The following is a 17814-nucleotide window of genomic DNA, read 5'->3' as shown; positions in this document are numbered from 1 at the left end:
ATTGTAATTTTTTTAATACCCCTTCATGTTTCAATGCACGGCGTCTCGGAGCGTCCACACTCGTTTTAGAGCTATAGTTCAAAAGTGACGAAGCGCGAAGCGATGAAGGGGCAAATAACTCGGCTTGCACCACGTCACCTGCCGACGACGGTATGCCCCACTCCTGAGTGAAACTGGGCGACTTGACTTTCCCAATTAAACGGCCTGTCGAGCGTAGCTGACCGCTTGCAGCAAGCAAGATATTGTTTTGAATCTTGCTTGCTTTTGTTTTGAAATTGATATTGCTTTGAAAAATTGCGTAAAATAAACTGATGTCAAGCGACCTGACCCCGTTTATTCTTTGCCTCAATCATGCAACACTTCATTCCGAAATCAACCAATGGCAAGCGAAGCAGCTCTCCAATAAGTACGAGGGTACCTTATATCAGTTGCCGACATACCATTAAATCAGCTTCATTGCCATCGTAAGACACGGCGAACGATTGAGCAGAACGGCTGGCGTATCGAATACTGAAGTGAATTTTACTCGCTAGATGCCGGCCTGTATATGAGTGGGCACGAGTGATACGTACATGATTATGAATAACATGCTTTTATCAAATTCACGTTATGCATACTTCAAAATACAATTATCAAAGCATCCGAATTCCTTAACAATTTAAACGGAAGACTAGTAAACGGCATGTTGCGCAACTTTCAATTAAGTACGACTCAATAACAGCCCCTGCGAACGATAACGCACGATATGTCGTACATAAGCGAGATCACCGAAAAATCACACCTCAAATCGAGTTCATAATGAATCCCATCGAGTGATGGTTACGCTGTAAATGACAAGTTTCATTTACAAACCACTACGTCCCCTGCAATTACATGGGACAGCACGTTCCTCGAGTTTACATGGTGAGTAACACTACAGGGACGACCGGCCGGGGTCGGGTCACCCCGCCCACCCGGGGACAGCCGCAGCGGTCGGCCGGGCTCCGCGCGGTCAGGGAAGGGCCACGGAGAACAGCAGCGGCTCGGAGGTGTCCACCGTCACCAGTTCGCTGACGGGCCGGTTGGAGGTGCTGATCAGCTGGCCGAACGCCATCGGCTGTCCGGCCAGGTCCCACCGGAGGCCGCTGGTGGTGACGGCCGCCGCCGGCGCGCCCACCGGCACCAGCGAGCACCAGTCGGAGCGCAGCTCGGGCGGCAGGTGGATCTCGTGGCGGCCCGACGGCAGCAGGAACGACAGCGACTCGGCCGCCAGTAGGTACACGGGCGCCGCGAGCAGCGTGCGCGCCGTGAACAGCGTGTTGATGTTGGCCAGCACCTGGTCAATGCGGCCAGTGTTCTCCGCCACCACGGTCACCCAGGCCAGGTGAGCCGGGCCGCGCTCCGCCGCCACCCGCAGCGCCTTGGTGAAGTCCGTCTCGTCTTGATCCGGTGTCGCGATGAAACGACAACCGCTAAAGAACGCCCGTGTCTCGTCCGTGATTGAATCGAAATCCCCCGTTATGAAATCCGGCAGTTTGGCGGCTTCCAGCGCGAGCTTGTCCCGATCCTCTATTAATTTCCTGAGCACGTTTGTTCCGCCGTCCACAGACAAGCGAAGGCTCGCGCGGTTCCAAACGCGCGAAACCTCCACCTCCCTGCCATCTACGGGACGATTCAGAAGCAGGCAGGCGTAGTCTGCTCCGCCAGGGGCGTCCAAGTACGTAAGGACTTCGACGGGGCGCCAGACCCTTGCGGTTTTCTCCGCGTCGTTCGTCGACATGCTGTGGATGCCACATGGGTTAGGTCAGATGTTTCGATGACAGTTATACAGAACCACACGAATGTGCGTAGCATAGAGATAAGGCATTGCCATTGGAAACTTCAGACCGGGAAGGGTAGAGGAGGATGAGGAAACCAACGCGCATTGCCTGCCTGATGTTAGGTATATGCCCCGCTTCGCATAGAGTTGGAGGTGAAAATTTCCGGCCCCGAGATGGACACTAACAAAAGAACTTGACTGCCTAGTGTTGTTGGGGCTACATAGATAAGGAATGTCTATAAATAATGAGAATCTTGAAATAAATGAGCACAACTTGAACTGGCAAATCAGTGAAAGCATACCTAACCAAACAATTAGCGTCAGATAGGTAAGTGATAACCTGATGTGTTGTACCAGCAACCGTTAACGGACACTTGGATCTCTTGACCATGACTGTAATAATTATGAGGGCCGGCAACATAAGGTAACTACAAACAACTCACCCAATTCCAAGCACTCTGATGACCGGATCTTTACTCTGCACCGCACCGGATATCCCCCGCCGTCCCCGCCCACATTGCGTTATTTTGCGGCGTTCATCGTCTCGCGTGCGTCAGAAGTGCTACAACTCAAAGTTTCACCGAAAAAAAATATACGACAGCATGAAAAGTTTAATGACGTCATAGCTATCGATCCAATGGTTGCATGAATTTGAACCAATGCTTTTCAATAGAAACGTAATTCATCAAAGATATTTTTAAAGTTTCGATTTTTTCAATTTAGCCAAAATTTCAACTTAGATATGATCTATTTTTTATGTTCCTGGTTCCAATGAAGTTCTTATTGTCTTGTTTTTATTGTTTCAATGACGCAATAGTGATCTTATTTTGTATTTACATTTGACATAATACCTCATCATTTGACGTGTGCTTATGCATGGTCAAGGTGCGGAAGTGAGGGGAAGCAAGGGGATGGTGTGGGGGTCTCTCATTGAGTTTTTGGGAAGAAGATAAACAATTCATTTTTCGTCCGTTTCCGAAAGGAATGAGGTTGTTGTGATGATGAGCAATTAATTTGTTCATTCTTTTTGACCATGGGCAACAACCAAAGTCACGAACAAGATGTGTTGATGGCTTCATTGGCCAATAAACGTGAACTGGATATAAGCAAGAAGTTATCTCATTCTTCATATGTTAGAGTGAGTACCTACTGATAACTTTATTGCGGATAACTTAACTTGCTAGTACGCGTGTGTCAGAGATGCTCAAAATTTACACTGTAGGACTGTAGGTTGATTTTTTGACTAGGTATCTTGATCTAGTGTCTTGTTTGCCTTATACAACAAAACTGAAAACATGGTGTGGTAAATGCTGGTTAAATGTTGATGCAAGAAAACTTGTGCTTGTCTGTTTGTAACATTTCACCAACTTCTAACAACTTGTGCTTACTTAACTTACCGTATTCAGTTTGGGAATCAGAATTGAAAGTCATTAACAATGACTCATTATGCCAGCCAGGGGTGGGCCGTGGGGTCCCTGATCTCATCAGACTCCATTGGCCATTGTCAAGTGATGGATGGTCATGAGCTTTCAAAAAAATGTACTGTGTATAGATTGGTCTCAATGGCAGTCTAAATCATGAGAATGATGGAGCCCAGCTCTAGTACACATGGGGTGGGCTAGTTTGGGGGTCTCTTCAGTTGAGTCAAATGTGCTGCAGCCTGGTTGGATGCTTGAGCCTGACGGCTACGTGCCCTAATCCACGAAGAAGAAGAAGGTGCAGCCTGCCAGTCTGTGCCAGTGACATACTGACTTATAACAGCCCCTCAGTTCTCACACCATACTATGGTGGAGCCCACATACTGTACAGTTACACACAGGGAGGGCTGGGTGGGGAGCAGCAGGGTCTATACTCTATACCTCACAGAGATGCAGGCCATCTATTGAGGTGTTGTCGATTGTTTCTCACCAGTCACTTAGGAAGGGTGTGCTGGGCTCAGCAACACAGTCACAGAGTCACATGGACATGGTGTATCAGCTTTAAAGTTACACTTGCACACACGCCTATCTCACAGCACAGCATCCATGGCAGAGCCTCCCTGTATCATGCAAGGCCGGGTATGCTGCAGAGTCTCTTACTACCAGGTCAATATGTGACACTAGCCATTCAGATGTTTTCAAATAATTTCAATTTTTCCATATTGTGACCATCCAAACTTTTATCATTATAGCTTGAGTAATTGGTGTGACCTGTGACCATATATGGTTATACCAGAGCTGCAGAGTCAAATCTACTCTGTAAGTTGTAACCCTGCTGTAAATGCTTATCCAAAACAGAAGTATAGCCCTAGCCCCTAGCTGTGACAAGATCTGTTTTGTGGAGGTCAGCGAAAGCAAAACTTTCTAGCAGACAGCTGCCAAGCATGACTTTGAGCCATGTAATCCTGACTCCAACTCCAGAGTCCAGACAGAACTGTCGACCCTGATCGACTCTGACTCTGCATTTCTTTGTGCTTATTTGCACTTTAGCAAATGACTAATGGTTTTGAGGATTATCAGTAGTCGCCAAACAAAAAAGTGATGTTAGAGTCTTGTTCATGCACTATTGGTCTCAAGTTAAGGGCCCAGGTGACCTGTAGTTTTGATGCGGTGAATACCCATACCCTTACCCTCGCCCAGCCCACTCGAGTTGTGGCGAGGGTGAGGGTATTCACCACACCCGAACTACAGGTCGCCTGGGCCCTTATTTTAGACCAATAGTACACACCTGGCTTACCAATCCTAATTTCGCAGCACACCCAAGGCGAGGACATCGAGGGCTGCCTCACCGATCTTCCCTGGGAAATTGTGGACGAGGTGTCTCTCTACGAGCGTGTCAATGTGTCATTCAACCTCATCACCACACTGCCCGTGGAGCTACCACTGCGGCTGCCACATCTTCAGCACCTCAACCTCAGTCACAACCGGATCAAGGAACTGCCTGAGAGCATCGCGCTCTTCTTCCACCTGGAAGAGCTGAATGTGTCGTTCAACCTGCTGTCGGCTTTGCCTCGCAACATCACAAACATGCGCAAACTCTGTGTGCTCGACATCTCGCACAACCAGTTCCAGCGGCTGCCGGACGACATCGGTGACATTCCTGGCCTGCAGAAGCTGAACGCCTCCCACAACCAGCTGTCGCTGCTGCCGACCTCCCTGGGCACCAGCCCCAGCCTGGACGTGCTGCTCGTCGACGGCAACAAGTTCCTGAGCACCATCTACGAGGCCGGCTCAGACAATGTGCTCGCTCAGCTGCGCGAGGCAGCGCCGGCACCGAGCGTGGCGCCGCCGGTGTCGGCGCAGGCCGTGTTCACGCGGCAGAACGCGCCGGCGCGCGGCCAGTTCGCCCAGCTGCAGGCGCAGAAGGTGGAGACGGGCCGGCGCACGCGTACGCCGCTGCTGCCGCCGTCGGGCGCCTCGCGACTGGAGCCGGAGCGACTGCGGGACGCCGTGGTGGGCCTGCTGTACGGCGGCGCGCTGGGCGACGCGCTCGGCCTGGCCACGGACGGCCTGAGCGGCGACCAGTGCCGCTTCCACTACTCGGCCGAGTACACACTGGCCGACACGGTGCGGGACGAGCGGCGCGTGCGCTACAGAGACGGCGACTGGACCAGCAACACTGACCTCATGGTGAGTGGCCGAATGGAGCCGTGTGAGTCCACTTGTCGGCTGGATGATCCACCTCTGCTAAATTCAGTGCTGAACTTACGACCTATGCACGACAGGTCTTGTCTGTATCTGTCTTGCTAGCTAGATTTCTTTGGTGATGGGTAGCGTAGCCGTATTTGCCGTAGTGAGTTCATTATTTTACCGGAAGGTACAGCAGTTTCCTCGTCTGACAGTACCCAGTAGCCACTAATTCTGCCGGCATCAGTTGAATGGCTGATACCAGACGACAATGCTAACCTCTGTCATAAGAGTCGGAGGCGCTGAGTTCTGTAACAAATGTCTCCGTGTCTGGCGCGGCTGCTGACCGCCGGGTGCCGCCCGTGGTGTCCGACAGCTGGTGGCGCTCGACTCGCTGCTCCACTGGGGCGGCGTGCTCGACGAGCTGGACCTGGCGCAGCGGCTGCACAGCTGGCGAGAGCGCGGCCTGCCAGAGGTGGCCGACGCCCGCCGGCCGGCCGCAGACCTGCACGTGGTGCGGGCCATCGACACGGACGGCTTCACAGAGTCGCCGCACGCGGCCGCACGCCGAGCCGCCGGCGTCGCCAGCTCGGCCAACAACAACCTGAGTCCGGCGCGGCCCGGCACCTCGGCGGCGGCGGCCGACGACGGCTGCCTGCCGATGGCCGTCATTTGCGGTGAGTGGCTGTGAACGATTTGGGGTTATGACAGGTTGAGGATGCTGAAGGTTGGGATATGATCTAGACCCTTTTTTACAGTTTTCAATTAAATTAGTGAAGGTAGGACGACACTGCACCGATTGTTTGCTTTTGTGATTGCCAAGACTTTTCTCTCGCGTCACCATGCAACAGTAAAGAAATGTGAATTAATGATGTAATGTTCTTGCCGACATTACCACAGACGCCCGTGACCGTGCTGTCATATCCCGTTGAGCGTGTATGGTCCATTCTTTGACAGGAATCCCGCGCTTCCACGACCTCTCCGAGGTGGCCGGTAACGCGCAGCGGGTCTGTCTGACCACACACGCGGCGCCCGTGTGTGTGGCGGCGTGTGTGGCGCTGGCGGCGCTGGTGGCGCAGCTGCTGCAGGGCGCCGCGCACTCTGCGGACCAGCTGGAGGAGGCGCTGCGCACGGCCGCCTCGCTGGCCGGAGAGTTCACGGCGGGGGAGGAGGAGCGGAAGGCCCTAGAACAGAGCCTGCTGGACACGGAGAGCGGCAGGTGAGACCGGCGCGGCGGAGCGCGCGGCCAGACCGATGGACATTGTCTGCTGACAGCACTCTGCTGTGGTGTTGAATAATTCACTGTATCTGTGTTTCAAAATTGATGTCTTTTTTTCTGTCGTTTTTTTTTTTGCATAAAAGACGCCTCTTCAGTCAGTCCCTCTTTGATTCCAATTTCAATTTTATAAATTCTAGAGTAGACTGTCATTCTTTGCTTGGTATGATCTCAAGGCATATAATCACTGCATGGATCTATGTATCCTAGGATATCTTGATTATTTTCAGCTGATCTGAATTTTGTCATAGGTCCTGTCTCAGTAATCTATGACCGTTTACGGCCGTCGCTGTCGGTGCCCTGTTGTGATCAGTTACTCCCTCCCCGGTTTTCGGCAGCGTGGATCCGAGCGAAGGCGGCGTCCTGGCCACGCTCTCGGTGGCAGTCGCGGCGCTGCGGCTCGGCTGCCGGCGCGAGGAGCGGTCGTCAGCCGCGGGTCCGCTCGACTGGCGCCGCCTGGTCACCCTGGTTACTCTGCAGGGCGGCCGGGCCAGCGTGCGGGGCACGCTGTGCGGCGCGCTGCTGGGAGCGCGCAGCAGCCTGGCCGGCCTGCCGGCGACACTGCTCGCCCAGCTGCGGCCCGGACACACAGAGTACCTCAGCGGCAAGCTCAACAGCCTGCTGGACCTGATGGCGCTCTAGGAGCCGCTGCTGGCTGCTGGCTGCCGTCAGACAAACTGCTGAGGGGAATCGGGACTGATCGGGACCCGACTGTATTTGAGTGTCTACTGGGCTCGGTGAGGCATCCTTGTGTAGGTTTTGCAGGCTATGAATGCGGCTTGGTGAATCTGGTGAGTCGCTGAAGACGGGCTACCGATCTGGTTGATCGGCTGGGCCGGCAGAATAGAGAGTAGGTCAGTTTCATTATGGGGCTCAACACCAAACCTGGTCTGGGCGATAGCTTTGAGGCTAGACAAGCGACTGGTCTGCCTGAGACGGGCGCAGCTTTGTGGTTGTCAGTCAGTTTTGCTGAATGTTGTTGATATTCGTATGATTACTGCCCTTTTCACAATGGGCAAGTTGTTCGCCGATAATGTTCGCCGAATATCGACTTCTGGGGCGTGGAGTCGTGGACAGATGTGTCTTGTGATCCTATATGCGGCGCTGGGTGGACACATGGGTTAAGTAGGTTACTGCCGCTGTGTCAGCGGGTCAGCCACCTAGTGGGGCAGTTTCTGTCGGTATCCCGTCTGAAGGTAACGGCGTGCTGTGCCTTGTAATGTCTGCCAGTGATCCGGTGTTGATGGTGATGTATCACTAACTACGAAACTATTTTTGTAAGGAGTAATTTTATACGATATATGGCCACGGGACTATGTGGGCCAACAGGGTGTCTTTTTCCGGGCAACAATCTATGGGTTGTGAATGTTCCGAGTACAGGGTGATGTCCCGGCGATGCCAGTACGTTTGTACACACAGGATACCTGGGGCTACTGTGTTGGTATTGGGATCCGACAAAGTGGAGAGTGGGGATGCGAGCGAAGCTAGGCTTTTCGAATTGGCCCGGCGATTTGCTGGCTGTGCAAAGCTGTACAATAGCGCAGCTTCCATCGCCTGAGTTGGGTGTTGTGCGTTGTTACTTTGTGGCGCGAATTGTTAACTTATTCTCCAGTATATGGACGTTGTTGGCATTGACTGAATAAATATAGTCGGGGCTGACTAATGTGTTCCATATTTAACTCAGCCTCTAGTTTTGTAGTTGGTGGCACCTGAATGACGATGATTTCACGAAGCTGTTCTTCTGTCATCTAAGCGGGCACCCCTAAAACCAAAATATCACTTAATTTCGTCACCCTGTCTCTCACCGTCCCTCCCAACCACTGTTCGGGAATCCTGTACGGAATAGTCGGTACGGGGCATATATTTCAACATCCGCTCCACGTACATATGTTCAACAATAGAGCCCGCCCCACCTGTTCAAGTACACAGCAGCCCAGCAAACCCTGCCATGGTACACACTCAGACGCGCAACTAGATGAGGTTTCATATGACCGACCTGATCAAACGGCCTCCGTACATTATGTGGCAGACTCCGTCGGGTACGGTCAAGTTGTACAGACGTCAGCGTCGGCTTGCGCGTATACTGAGTGGGGACGCCACATCAGCTGCATCGGCAGTACCATTGTGATGCGAGTGGCGTTACACATTGGACAACAACTCGCTAGGGCACGGAACAACTAGGTGAGCAACACATCAAACTTCATAGTCGGGTGACATGTCAATGAGCTGACCTGCCACGCCCACAGGCTGGTGATAAAACTGGCGTAACAGCCACATAGCGTTGAAGGCACGTCATCATAGTTCTTGATGTTAAATACCGACATATTTGTCTCGTGACACGAGTCCTTTCCTGTGCCACATAACGACTGTCCTGCGGCGCGCAGCACCACGGTTTCATTCAGCTGAAGGAGGGCGTCAGGCTGAGTCACCAGGTGTTATGTTCAGTGTTCACCGCGCGCCACACCTCACTGCCGTCACTGGTAACGGCACATTGTCGCAGTAATTACTCCGTGTCCTCCGCTCCCTCAGGGAGAGGCGGCAGCATTGCTCCGGTCACCAATGACCCCACACTGCCCAGGTCACTCCATATCCTCGTCCTCATCTCCCTCAGGTAGCGCCGGCAGCGCGCCAGTCTCGCCACCCGGCCGGTACAGCGCCGCCGGTGCCGCCACGTGCGGGTCGTACGTCCACTTGGGGAAGACGCGCTTGTAGAGGTTCAGCAGGATCGTGTCCTGCGAGTTGATGGGCCCGTTGAACACCACCTTCATGTGTCCGTGTGTACCTGACGGAGCGAGGTGGCGCGTCAGACGCAGGCCGAGCTCATCGTAACGCCATGGGAGCGCCAAGTAAGGAGGGACCGGGGAAGATTCTACTAAACCAGCAAATAGCAATGGTGAAAAAAGAAGAAAAAAAAGCACTCGGACCGGTACGGTTAACACGCGCAGTGGAAGGGGGGGGGGGGCGGATTTCGCCCACCCCTCCTGTTTTTCGCCAATAACTCGCGCCGCAAACATAATATTAATGTGAAACTTCGGCTACCTGTCCAGAATTGAATTGCGGATCTTCTCGTGCAAGAAATAAGAAAATCGGTTCACAACTTTTCTAGTAATAGCGGTGTAAAGTCAAACATCCTGCCGCCGCGGCGGCGCGGCGGCGCGGCGGCCGGCGCTAGCCGTTACGCGCCGCCTGAATTGTAGACTGTGCCGGGGCGGGACAGTTCCGTCTTTACATCGCGCTCCTTACCGCTGGTTAAGTTAGATTCGCGTCAAAGTCGGTGAGAAGATTGAGAAATGTACAGGCAATCATATGATCAAAGAATTTTGAAAATCGGCCGGTAACAACTTGAGTTATGAGTGTGTAAACACAAAATTTGTGATTGCCGCGTTTCCCGCGTCCGCCGATCCCGCTTCAGCCGGCGACATCTTACTCTTAGCAGGCTTCTACCTGCCATAATTATTGCTGGATTATCTAGAAATTCACCATACATACTAACAAATGTTTGTCCTTTCGTATAGTGAAAGAAAAAAGAAAATCGGCCGGTAACTTTTTGAGTTATCGGCGTGTAAACGCAAAAAAGTCGCTCATATGGCAGATTTGACCACATTTGACCTCATTTGACCTTGAAGATATTGACCTAGGGTCATGAAATTCACACACAACAGAGTTCCCCATAGCCCCCACCTACCCTCCAAATTTCGTCTTTCTAGCTCCAGTGGGAGCTGAGATCTTAGGGGGGGGGGGGCGACATCCGCCCCCCCCTTCCACTGGGCGTAGTACTCGCAACCCTTCCACTGCGCGTGTTAATGGTTTTCAGACTGTAGAGTGCTTACCCAGAGGCTCCTTGATGTTTCCTCTCCGGCCGTACTTGGTCTTCAGTTCGATGGGCTTGAACCACAATATATCCTCACGGTTGAAGAACATATACCTGCAAACGAAACACGTGGCCTGGTCAAAACATGCAGTCGTCTCCATGTTCCACTATGACTATGGCGTGTTCATCATTGAGCTTCCTACTTTATGTGGCTGTGAACCAACACAAGTCAAGCCCCTAGTGTAACGCCTCCGTCTCGCCCTCGGCCGTTCGTTACCTGGCCACCGCCGAGCGTTTGTTGATCTTGAACGGGTGTCCGCTGAGCACCACGCGCTTGGTGACGATCCGGTCCGGGTTGACGGAGAGGATCGAACCGGTGGCCACCAGGTCCTGTCGGTGCCCGCCAGAACACAGCTGGTCAGTGGAGAGGTCGCGCGGTCGGAAGGGGGACACTCCGAACAAGCTCTCCGACAACCGAACAGCAGGCACAGAGCTGCAGTCAACCCCACACAATCATCAAAGCTAAATATAGTTTGCGCGACCCCTCAGAGGCCTGGCTTCATGTCCTTAAATCGGTGTGGGTTAACCAGCTCATTTTGTTTATGTTTTTTCGTCAATGTGACCATCCGGTCCATGCCTGGCTTTCATGTCCGTCCTTCCATTTCGTACCTGATCCATGTTCCTTCATCCCGTACCTGGTTCCCGTCTCTGTCCTCTATTTCGTACCTGGTGTCCACCCCTGTACCTCCGTCCCGTGCCCGGTTCCCGCCCCTGTCCCCTCCCTCCGTACCCGGTTCCCGTCCTCATCCCTTCGTCCCGTACCTGGTTCCCGCCCCTGTCCCTTCCCCTCCGTACCTGGTTTACAGTCCCTAATTCCCCGGTCCCGTACCTGGTTCTCGTCCCTGTCCCCGGTCCCGTACCTGGTTTCCTTCCCTGTCCTCATGCAGCACCAGCACCGGCGCCGGTCCGTAGGTGATGGGGGCAAAGAACGTGGCCACCACGGCCTGGTCGGCGCGGAAGAACCGCTCCATCTGCGGCACACCACGAGACCAGACGAGGGGGTCAGACAGCGTGCTACGAACAGCGGGGGGGGGGAGGGGAGGGTGACATCAGCAACAGATATTTCTTATAAGACGCTCATAGATAGTAGATACAACAAGTCAATAGTCTATGTATAGCCCAGACGCCGTAGTTTTAAACTCGGCGCTACCTTGTGTTTGTCTCCGTTGGTGTGCTGGCTGAAGATGGGCGCCGCGCCGAACCGCCGGAAGCCCACGTGGAAGATGAGCCTCTCCTTGGCTCTGATGGGCCGCTGGTGACCGGCCGAGTGGCGCTGCAGCACGCAGTTGATCACCGACATCTTCTGCTCGTGCGCCAGCAGTCCGAACAGCACTAGCGGCGCCGCCGGGTCCCGGCTGAGCCACAGGTGCGACGGCACCGACACCAGCTTCACAGTGACGTACTGGCCCGGCTGTAATTGGGAGAGGAGTCACGTCAGATCGGGTCAAGCAAGTCGAGAGACGTCGACCAATGACGTTGCCTGATGATGAGATTTTTGAGCGCCCGGAATTCAGAGTTGACATCTGACCTGCACCGCCGCGGCTAATCAGTCTCGGCACCATCCCGATACACACTCACCCATTTCCGTCCTCCGTCAGTCTGTCCCTCTGCCCCCGCTGTCATCTCACCTGGGCACCATCGGTCTCCTCTTTGAGTGCCTGGCGCCGCGTGCGCTCAAAGTTGGCGAACTGGAAGCAGCGGGCGTACTCTGCCGGCAGATTCTCCTTGGGGTCCCAGGACGAGCCGCGGAACGACGCCAGGCCGCGGTACTTCTGGAACCGCACCCGGGCCGGCACCTCTTTGGGCGTGTCAATCTCGTCCGGGAACATCTCGTCTTCACGCGCCTCTGTCGCAAAACGATGGCACCAGTCAGACACTAACAAACAGCGGTATATAACACCAGACAAGACACCGCCAGCTAATTAAGCAGGCACTGTCAGGTTAATTCACAAGCAACTTCGGATGCTGTCAGACAACAACAGACATCATCAGATATCGCCAGATGCTGCCAAACAATGCCGCATGATGCCCCAAATCGCCGTTATACTGACATATACCGTTAGGATACTGGCACACACTGTCAGACACCGTTACATGCAGCTGGCCCCACACCGCTTAGTAGGTAGATAACATACATCATTTAGTGATTCCTCCGCGGTTGGTGTGTAGTGGGGCCCATCACACATTTGGTACCAACTTGTTCTCGTTGACTGTCATTGTTAGATTGTCGGTGTGTGTGACTGACCTTTGATGCGTTTGAGCGTGGCCTCCTCCTCGTCCATGTCCATGTCGCGGTCGTACTTGTCGTCGTCGACGGGCGCCTCGGACACGGTGGCCGTCTCGGCCGCGTCTCCCGTCTCCTCTCCGTCGGAGGCCGGCTCGTCGGCGGCCGCCGGGCCCGCCTCGCCGCCCTCCTCGTCACACGACATACCGTCGTCGGAGTCGGAGGCGCCCACTTCCTCGCCGTCTGTGGAGCGGGGGAAGAGGAAGGACAGGTCATATCACTGGCGCGCACTTCCTCACCGTCTGTGGAGCGGGGGCAAAATAGTTTCGTAGGACCGGAGCCTGTCCACTCAATGCTCGTAGGCGACTGACACACCCGCTACCCTATGAGAAGGGGAGTCGCACTGACCGCTGTCGATGATCCAGGCCGCCTGATACTCGGACATGCCCTTGGGCACGCGCTTCTTGCGCGCCACCTTGTTCAGTGTCTCGGCGTCCCTGAGCGCGTCATCCTCCGGCCACGGATCGTCGCCATCCATGTCGTCATCGGGCACGTTCTCAGATTGCAGCGACTCCTGGCGGCGGCAACGGACGGGCGCAGGTGCGGTCAGGTGGGTAAGATGCGGGCTGCGGTGAGGGCAAATAAAGGGAGGGGTGGTAGTAAGGCCAGGGTGGATAAGGATGTTCAAGTGCGGACAGTGGAGCGCTTGGACAGGTAGTGAAGCACGGAGGTGGTCGGGTGTAGCTGCCATGAGTGGCGAGGTCAAAACGGCACAGTACCATCAGCTCCCCGGTCTTTAAAATGGTCTAGTCTGGCAAGGTCTCCAACTGACCTGTGAGGCAGGTCTGCAGGCTGTGACTGACCTGTGTAATGAAGCAAATGGTCTGGTCTGTAGACTGTAACTGACCTGTGTGGCGAGATTTGGTTTGATCTGTACACTGTAACTGACCTATGAGGCGGGTCTGGTCTGGTCTGTGGTCTGCGACTGACCTGGGTGCCGGCGTCTGTAACTGACCTGTGTGGCGGGGTCGGCGCGGCTCAGCACCGTCTCGCCGGCCTCGGTCATAGCCTGATCGGCGTCGGGCCGTCGCCGCACCGTCAGCGGGTGCGGGTCGCTGGGCGCCGTGATCTCCGACATCTGGAAGTCACCCCAGCCGCTGACGTGCACCAACCGGCTGGCGGAGAGCGGCCGCCGGCCCCGCAGGTAGCCAGACACCGACAGCGTGCCGTAGCCAGCCTGCGCAGAGAGCACACTGGTTGGTAACGCGCAGTCCGCGAGGACGCAACAAAGCCTAATCTCGCTGAAACGGACATCAGTTACTATGGTTCAACTTCCAGAGGAATGATCTAGAAGAACAGACGGAATTCAATAGGAGATGCTAAGGAACTCATAATCTCCTGATCTGTTCAGATTGTAGTGTAATCCCAACTGACCTGCTGCGGGATCGGATGCCCTATCTCTCCCCACTGGCCGGCTGAGGGTCCTCAGTGTCCCCCCCCCCCTCCCCATTGAACCGCTGCGGGTCCGGAGTGCACCTCCACCCCCCCCCCCCCCCACACACACACACTGACCTGCTGCGGGTCCGGCGTGAACTCGAGCCGCTCGGCCAGCAGGTGGGGCCGCCGCTCGCGGAAGGTGACCGGCCGCAGTCGGCCGCTGCTCAGGTGGTGCAGCAGCGCGGCCGCGTCCGACGGCGCCGACAGGGCCTGCAGCCGACAGTCGCGGCCGGCGAACCACCGCTCCAGCTGCTTCTGGATCGCCTTCTTGGCCTCGCTCTGACGCTGGCGAAGATTACGGACGGCGTCATTCACACAGCGGGCTTCATGATCACGTGAGGCACAAACACCATAATGGATCATGAAAAACAGTCGCAAGAACAGTTGCAAACTGAACGTCTTAAAACTTAGGAACAAGTTCATTCCAGGACGGCGAGGGCTGACAGAGCAGCTAACGGCGTTTTCATTTGACAGGGGCTGCAGTAAGTCACCATTCCTAGCTGTCCCTAAACTACCCCGCCGCTGACCTTTGGCGTGGCCTCGCTCAGCCCGAGCACGGCCTGCGCGCACGAGGAGACGCCGTGTGCGAACACAGCCGACAAGAGCCGCGTGCCGGCCTCGTCAGCGCCATCAGGAGCGAGCAGGAAGAGCACCGCGTCGGCCACCTTGGCCGCGTCCAGCACGGCGTACAGGTCTCCGGCGGGCGGGCAGAGCAGCGCCACGCGCTTCTTCAGGCGCGGCACACTGCCGACGGCGGGCCAGGGACCGGTCAGGGCGGAGAGCAGGCCACTCGCCACGGACAAGAAACGTGTGACAGAGACTGAGAGACTCGCACCATCACCATAAAAATACAATGTATGAGACACCTACAGCTCTGCACTGCAACTGAACAGTGACCGTATATGTATAAATAACACTAATAACAAAACTGATGGTAACACCTGGCAGTGGTGTTTCAGAGCCAGAGGATCGCAACAGAGATGTACCTCTTCCCAGCCAGTCCCCCAGATTGTCGCTCGCTGACCTGATGTGGGTGACGCCCTGTTCGGAGCGGGTGACGGTGACGTCGGGGTCGGCGGCCGTCAGCAGGCGGAGCGCCGACTGGGCGGCGGCCGCCTGGTGCAGCGCCACCACGGCCACCAGCAGCGGCGGCGTGTCGGCCGTGCCGCGCCACCGGGCGCGCTGCAGCGCCTCCTGGCGCTTGTTGTCGCGCAGCTGGCGCGCCAGCAGCCGGCGCTCATGGCGCTTCTGCTCGTGCTGCTTCCGCCGGGTGAGCGCCTTCAGCTGAACCTTGCCTGTGAGTCAGCGTCGCGTCACACCATATCAGTGTCAGCTGTTCGGCATGTGGTCCAGGGTTCATTACATATCAGTTCAATCTTCAAGTGAGGTAAGGATTCTTCTTGAGACAAAGTGTGTCATATATACCACCACAAAAATAGAGGAAAGATAATATAAATGAAGTGACTTATGCAGGATCAGTTCATTTTCAATGAAAAAAGAATGTTGCTGATATTATGACAGCAACACTATGGGTAGGATGCACTAAAATGTATATGATAATGTGAAAGCAAACCAGACATAACTTACCCTTGCTGATGTTGTCTAGAGACCTGTTGCTCTTATGTCTCCCAGTCTTATGTTGTTTATTTTGCTGTTTCAAATTTGATGCTCTATGAGAATGCATTTTTCAAGTTTTAAATTACCTGTAAATAATTGAATTTAATGTTTAATCAGCTTACTTCTAGCAAACAGCATCAGTTATGATCTAGACATATTCTCAGATTCCCTACCAATGGTTAGATTGATATTCATTCCTTGCCAGTTGCTACACTTTCCATTGATTAAGATTGGTTAGGAACCAGGTCCAAGATGCTAGATGTACCTACCTACCCAGGTACTCATATGCATTACACAAGATACCACTTTTGCACATTTATTCACCACATTTACTGATCACCACTCACCAGTTGTAAGCAATATTCCAACAAAACATGTCTTTCAGTATAACAAAACAACTGAGCAGACCTTGAGTAACCAAGTATGAGGTATGAAGAAGGGAACTCATGTAAAGAGATTACAATATAGTCATTCTCTATACATTATTACAGTCATCATTATACTATAGTCATATAGTCATAGTCAAAATGAAATGTGTGAAGTAAGATTAGTCATGAATTCATTATCACTTATCTTATTTCACACATTTCATTCTTAGATTCCCAGGCTATCTGAGTATTGCAAATCTTGGCAGGCAAAATTTAACAGTATTACAAACAATTAGCAAAACATATCATGATTATTGATTCATATTAAAACCACTGACACTCTGCTCAGTGCTCGTTCTAGAAAAAGGAAGGATATTATGTTTTTGTGGTGTTTTGTACCCTAAATTTTAGTTCATAAAAGAGATTCAGTAACTTTTGAATATAACTAATGTAAAAGTTAATGGTTTTTAACTTTTTTTCTAGAACGATATTACACAAAAAAATGCAAATCCGCAAATATTGCATGCAGAGTGCTGTTCACGGGCACCTGCGGTAGCTGCGGCTCGGCGGTCAGCCGGGTAATGACGTCACAGAAAGTGGGGATGGGGCGGGTGGTGTGACGTCATACGGCTGCGGTCGCCTGCGTCTCCTGCGGTCGAAACGATCCGACCGCAGCGGCCGCAGAAACCATTTGTCATGCAAAGTGGCGCGGCAGTTGCACATTCGTGTAACTTGGGCGGAAAATTGACACGGCCGCCTCAGACGAACGCGTGATGACGTGCGCACAAGTGGGCGGGACTTACAGCCTGCGATCTACCGCAGCTACCGCAGTTACCGCAGGTGCCCGTGAACAGCACTCAGACAACGCATAGTGTAGCTTGGCCTCCAGTTCAAGCCTATCTCAATCATTCTCATAAGTATAGGTCAAGGTTTGAACTCCACAGAACCTCAATTCTTATTATTAATATCAACCTCAAATCATCAACCTCAAGCCAATTAACTGGTTCTACAGGTGATGATGTACACAAATTCTATGCATGCAACCAATATGGTAAAATATTAACAGCCATTGACACAAAACACAAATGTAGGTATCATTGAATTTGTGAAAGACAAATCAAGAGTACCTACCTAAGGTTCTGTTTTGCAGCTGACACGGAATATGGCACAGCCGCTACAGAAAAAATGCAGAATGATATAGGGAAAAATGAAAATACTTACTCTGAAAATCATTAAATATATACGCAGCGCTTGTAAGCTCCCACACAAACAAGCACACGAATCAACATGGGAAACACAAGAAATTTGTGTAACACGTGGTTGGCGCTTGCAGCATACAGCATATTGTCTTGCCTGCGCAAGAAGTGTAATAAATTGTAAGGTTACATGTTGTAAGGCTTAAGCGTTTTATACTTTTTATTTCGATAGTTTTATGTTTTTCATTATCCACTACATTAAAAAGTGATTAACTTGTGCTGATGTATTTACAGTTTAATATTTGCATTAATTTGCGGGAAATCACTGTCTGAATTTAGTCAAACCATTTTATTTTGTTGAA

At 53.1% G+C, this 17814-nt stretch overlaps 3 protein-coding genes across 4 annotated transcripts; 1 reads left to right on the top strand and 2 right to left on the bottom strand.

Annotated features, from left to right (window-relative positions):
• Positions 1–314: 314 nt before the first annotated feature.
• Positions 315–2336, bottom strand: LOC122387560 (thiamin pyrophosphokinase 1-like). The gene is made up of 2 exons (XM_043377878.1): positions 2242–2336; positions 315–1760 (listed from the first exon to the last, which is right to left on the bottom strand). Exon 2 carries the CDS (start codon positions 1757–1759, stop codon positions 992–994), a length of 768 nt encoding a protein of 255 aa, XP_043233813.1. The 5' UTR covers position 1760; positions 2242–2336; the 3' UTR covers positions 315–991.
• Positions 2337–2666: 330 nt separating this feature from the next.
• On the top strand, positions 2667–8346 carry LOC122387559. Its single transcript, XM_043377877.1, has 5 exons — positions 2667–2936; positions 4531–5406; positions 5780–6080; positions 6361–6622; positions 7018–8346. The coding sequence occupies exons 1-5, from the start codon at positions 2832–2834 to the stop codon at positions 7319–7321; spliced, it is 1848 nt and encodes a 615-aa protein (XP_043233812.1). The 5' UTR covers positions 2667–2831; the 3' UTR covers positions 7322–8346.
• A 178-nt stretch (positions 8347–8524) lies between these two features.
• On the bottom strand, positions 8525–17714 carry LOC122387544 (pre-rRNA-processing protein TSR1 homolog). Of its 2 annotated transcripts, none has more exons than XM_043377836.1 (14): positions 17478–17714; positions 15859–15974; positions 15296–15566; positions 14799–15015; positions 14347–14556; positions 13790–14011; positions 13183–13348; positions 12796–13017; positions 12179–12396; positions 11701–11961; positions 11411–11521; positions 10768–10880; positions 10510–10604; positions 8525–9461 (listed from the first exon to the last, which is right to left on the bottom strand). In XM_043377836.1, the coding sequence occupies exons 2-14, from the start codon at positions 15953–15955 to the stop codon at positions 9259–9261; spliced, it is 2406 nt and encodes an 801-aa protein (XP_043233771.1). In that variant the 5' UTR covers positions 15956–15974; positions 17478–17714; the 3' UTR covers positions 8525–9258. The 2 variants fall into 2 exon arrangements, with proteins under 2 accessions (XP_043233771.1, XP_043233772.1); XM_043377837.1 differs by lacking the exon at positions 17478–17714 and adding an exon at positions 16236–16427.
• Positions 17715–17814: the final 100 nt, after the last annotated feature.

The sequence above is a fragment of the Amphibalanus amphitrite genome, unplaced genomic scaffold (genome assembly GCF_019059575.1).
Source record: "Amphibalanus amphitrite isolate SeventyFive unplaced genomic scaffold, NRLGWU_Aamphi_draft 000289F_arrow, whole genome shotgun sequence".
NCBI classification, from domain to species: Eukaryota; Metazoa; Arthropoda; class Thecostraca; order Balanomorpha; family Balanidae; genus Amphibalanus; species Amphibalanus amphitrite.
The sequence above is the reverse complement of the archived record's forward strand: the minus strand, read 5'-3'. Positions and strand labels throughout refer to the sequence as shown.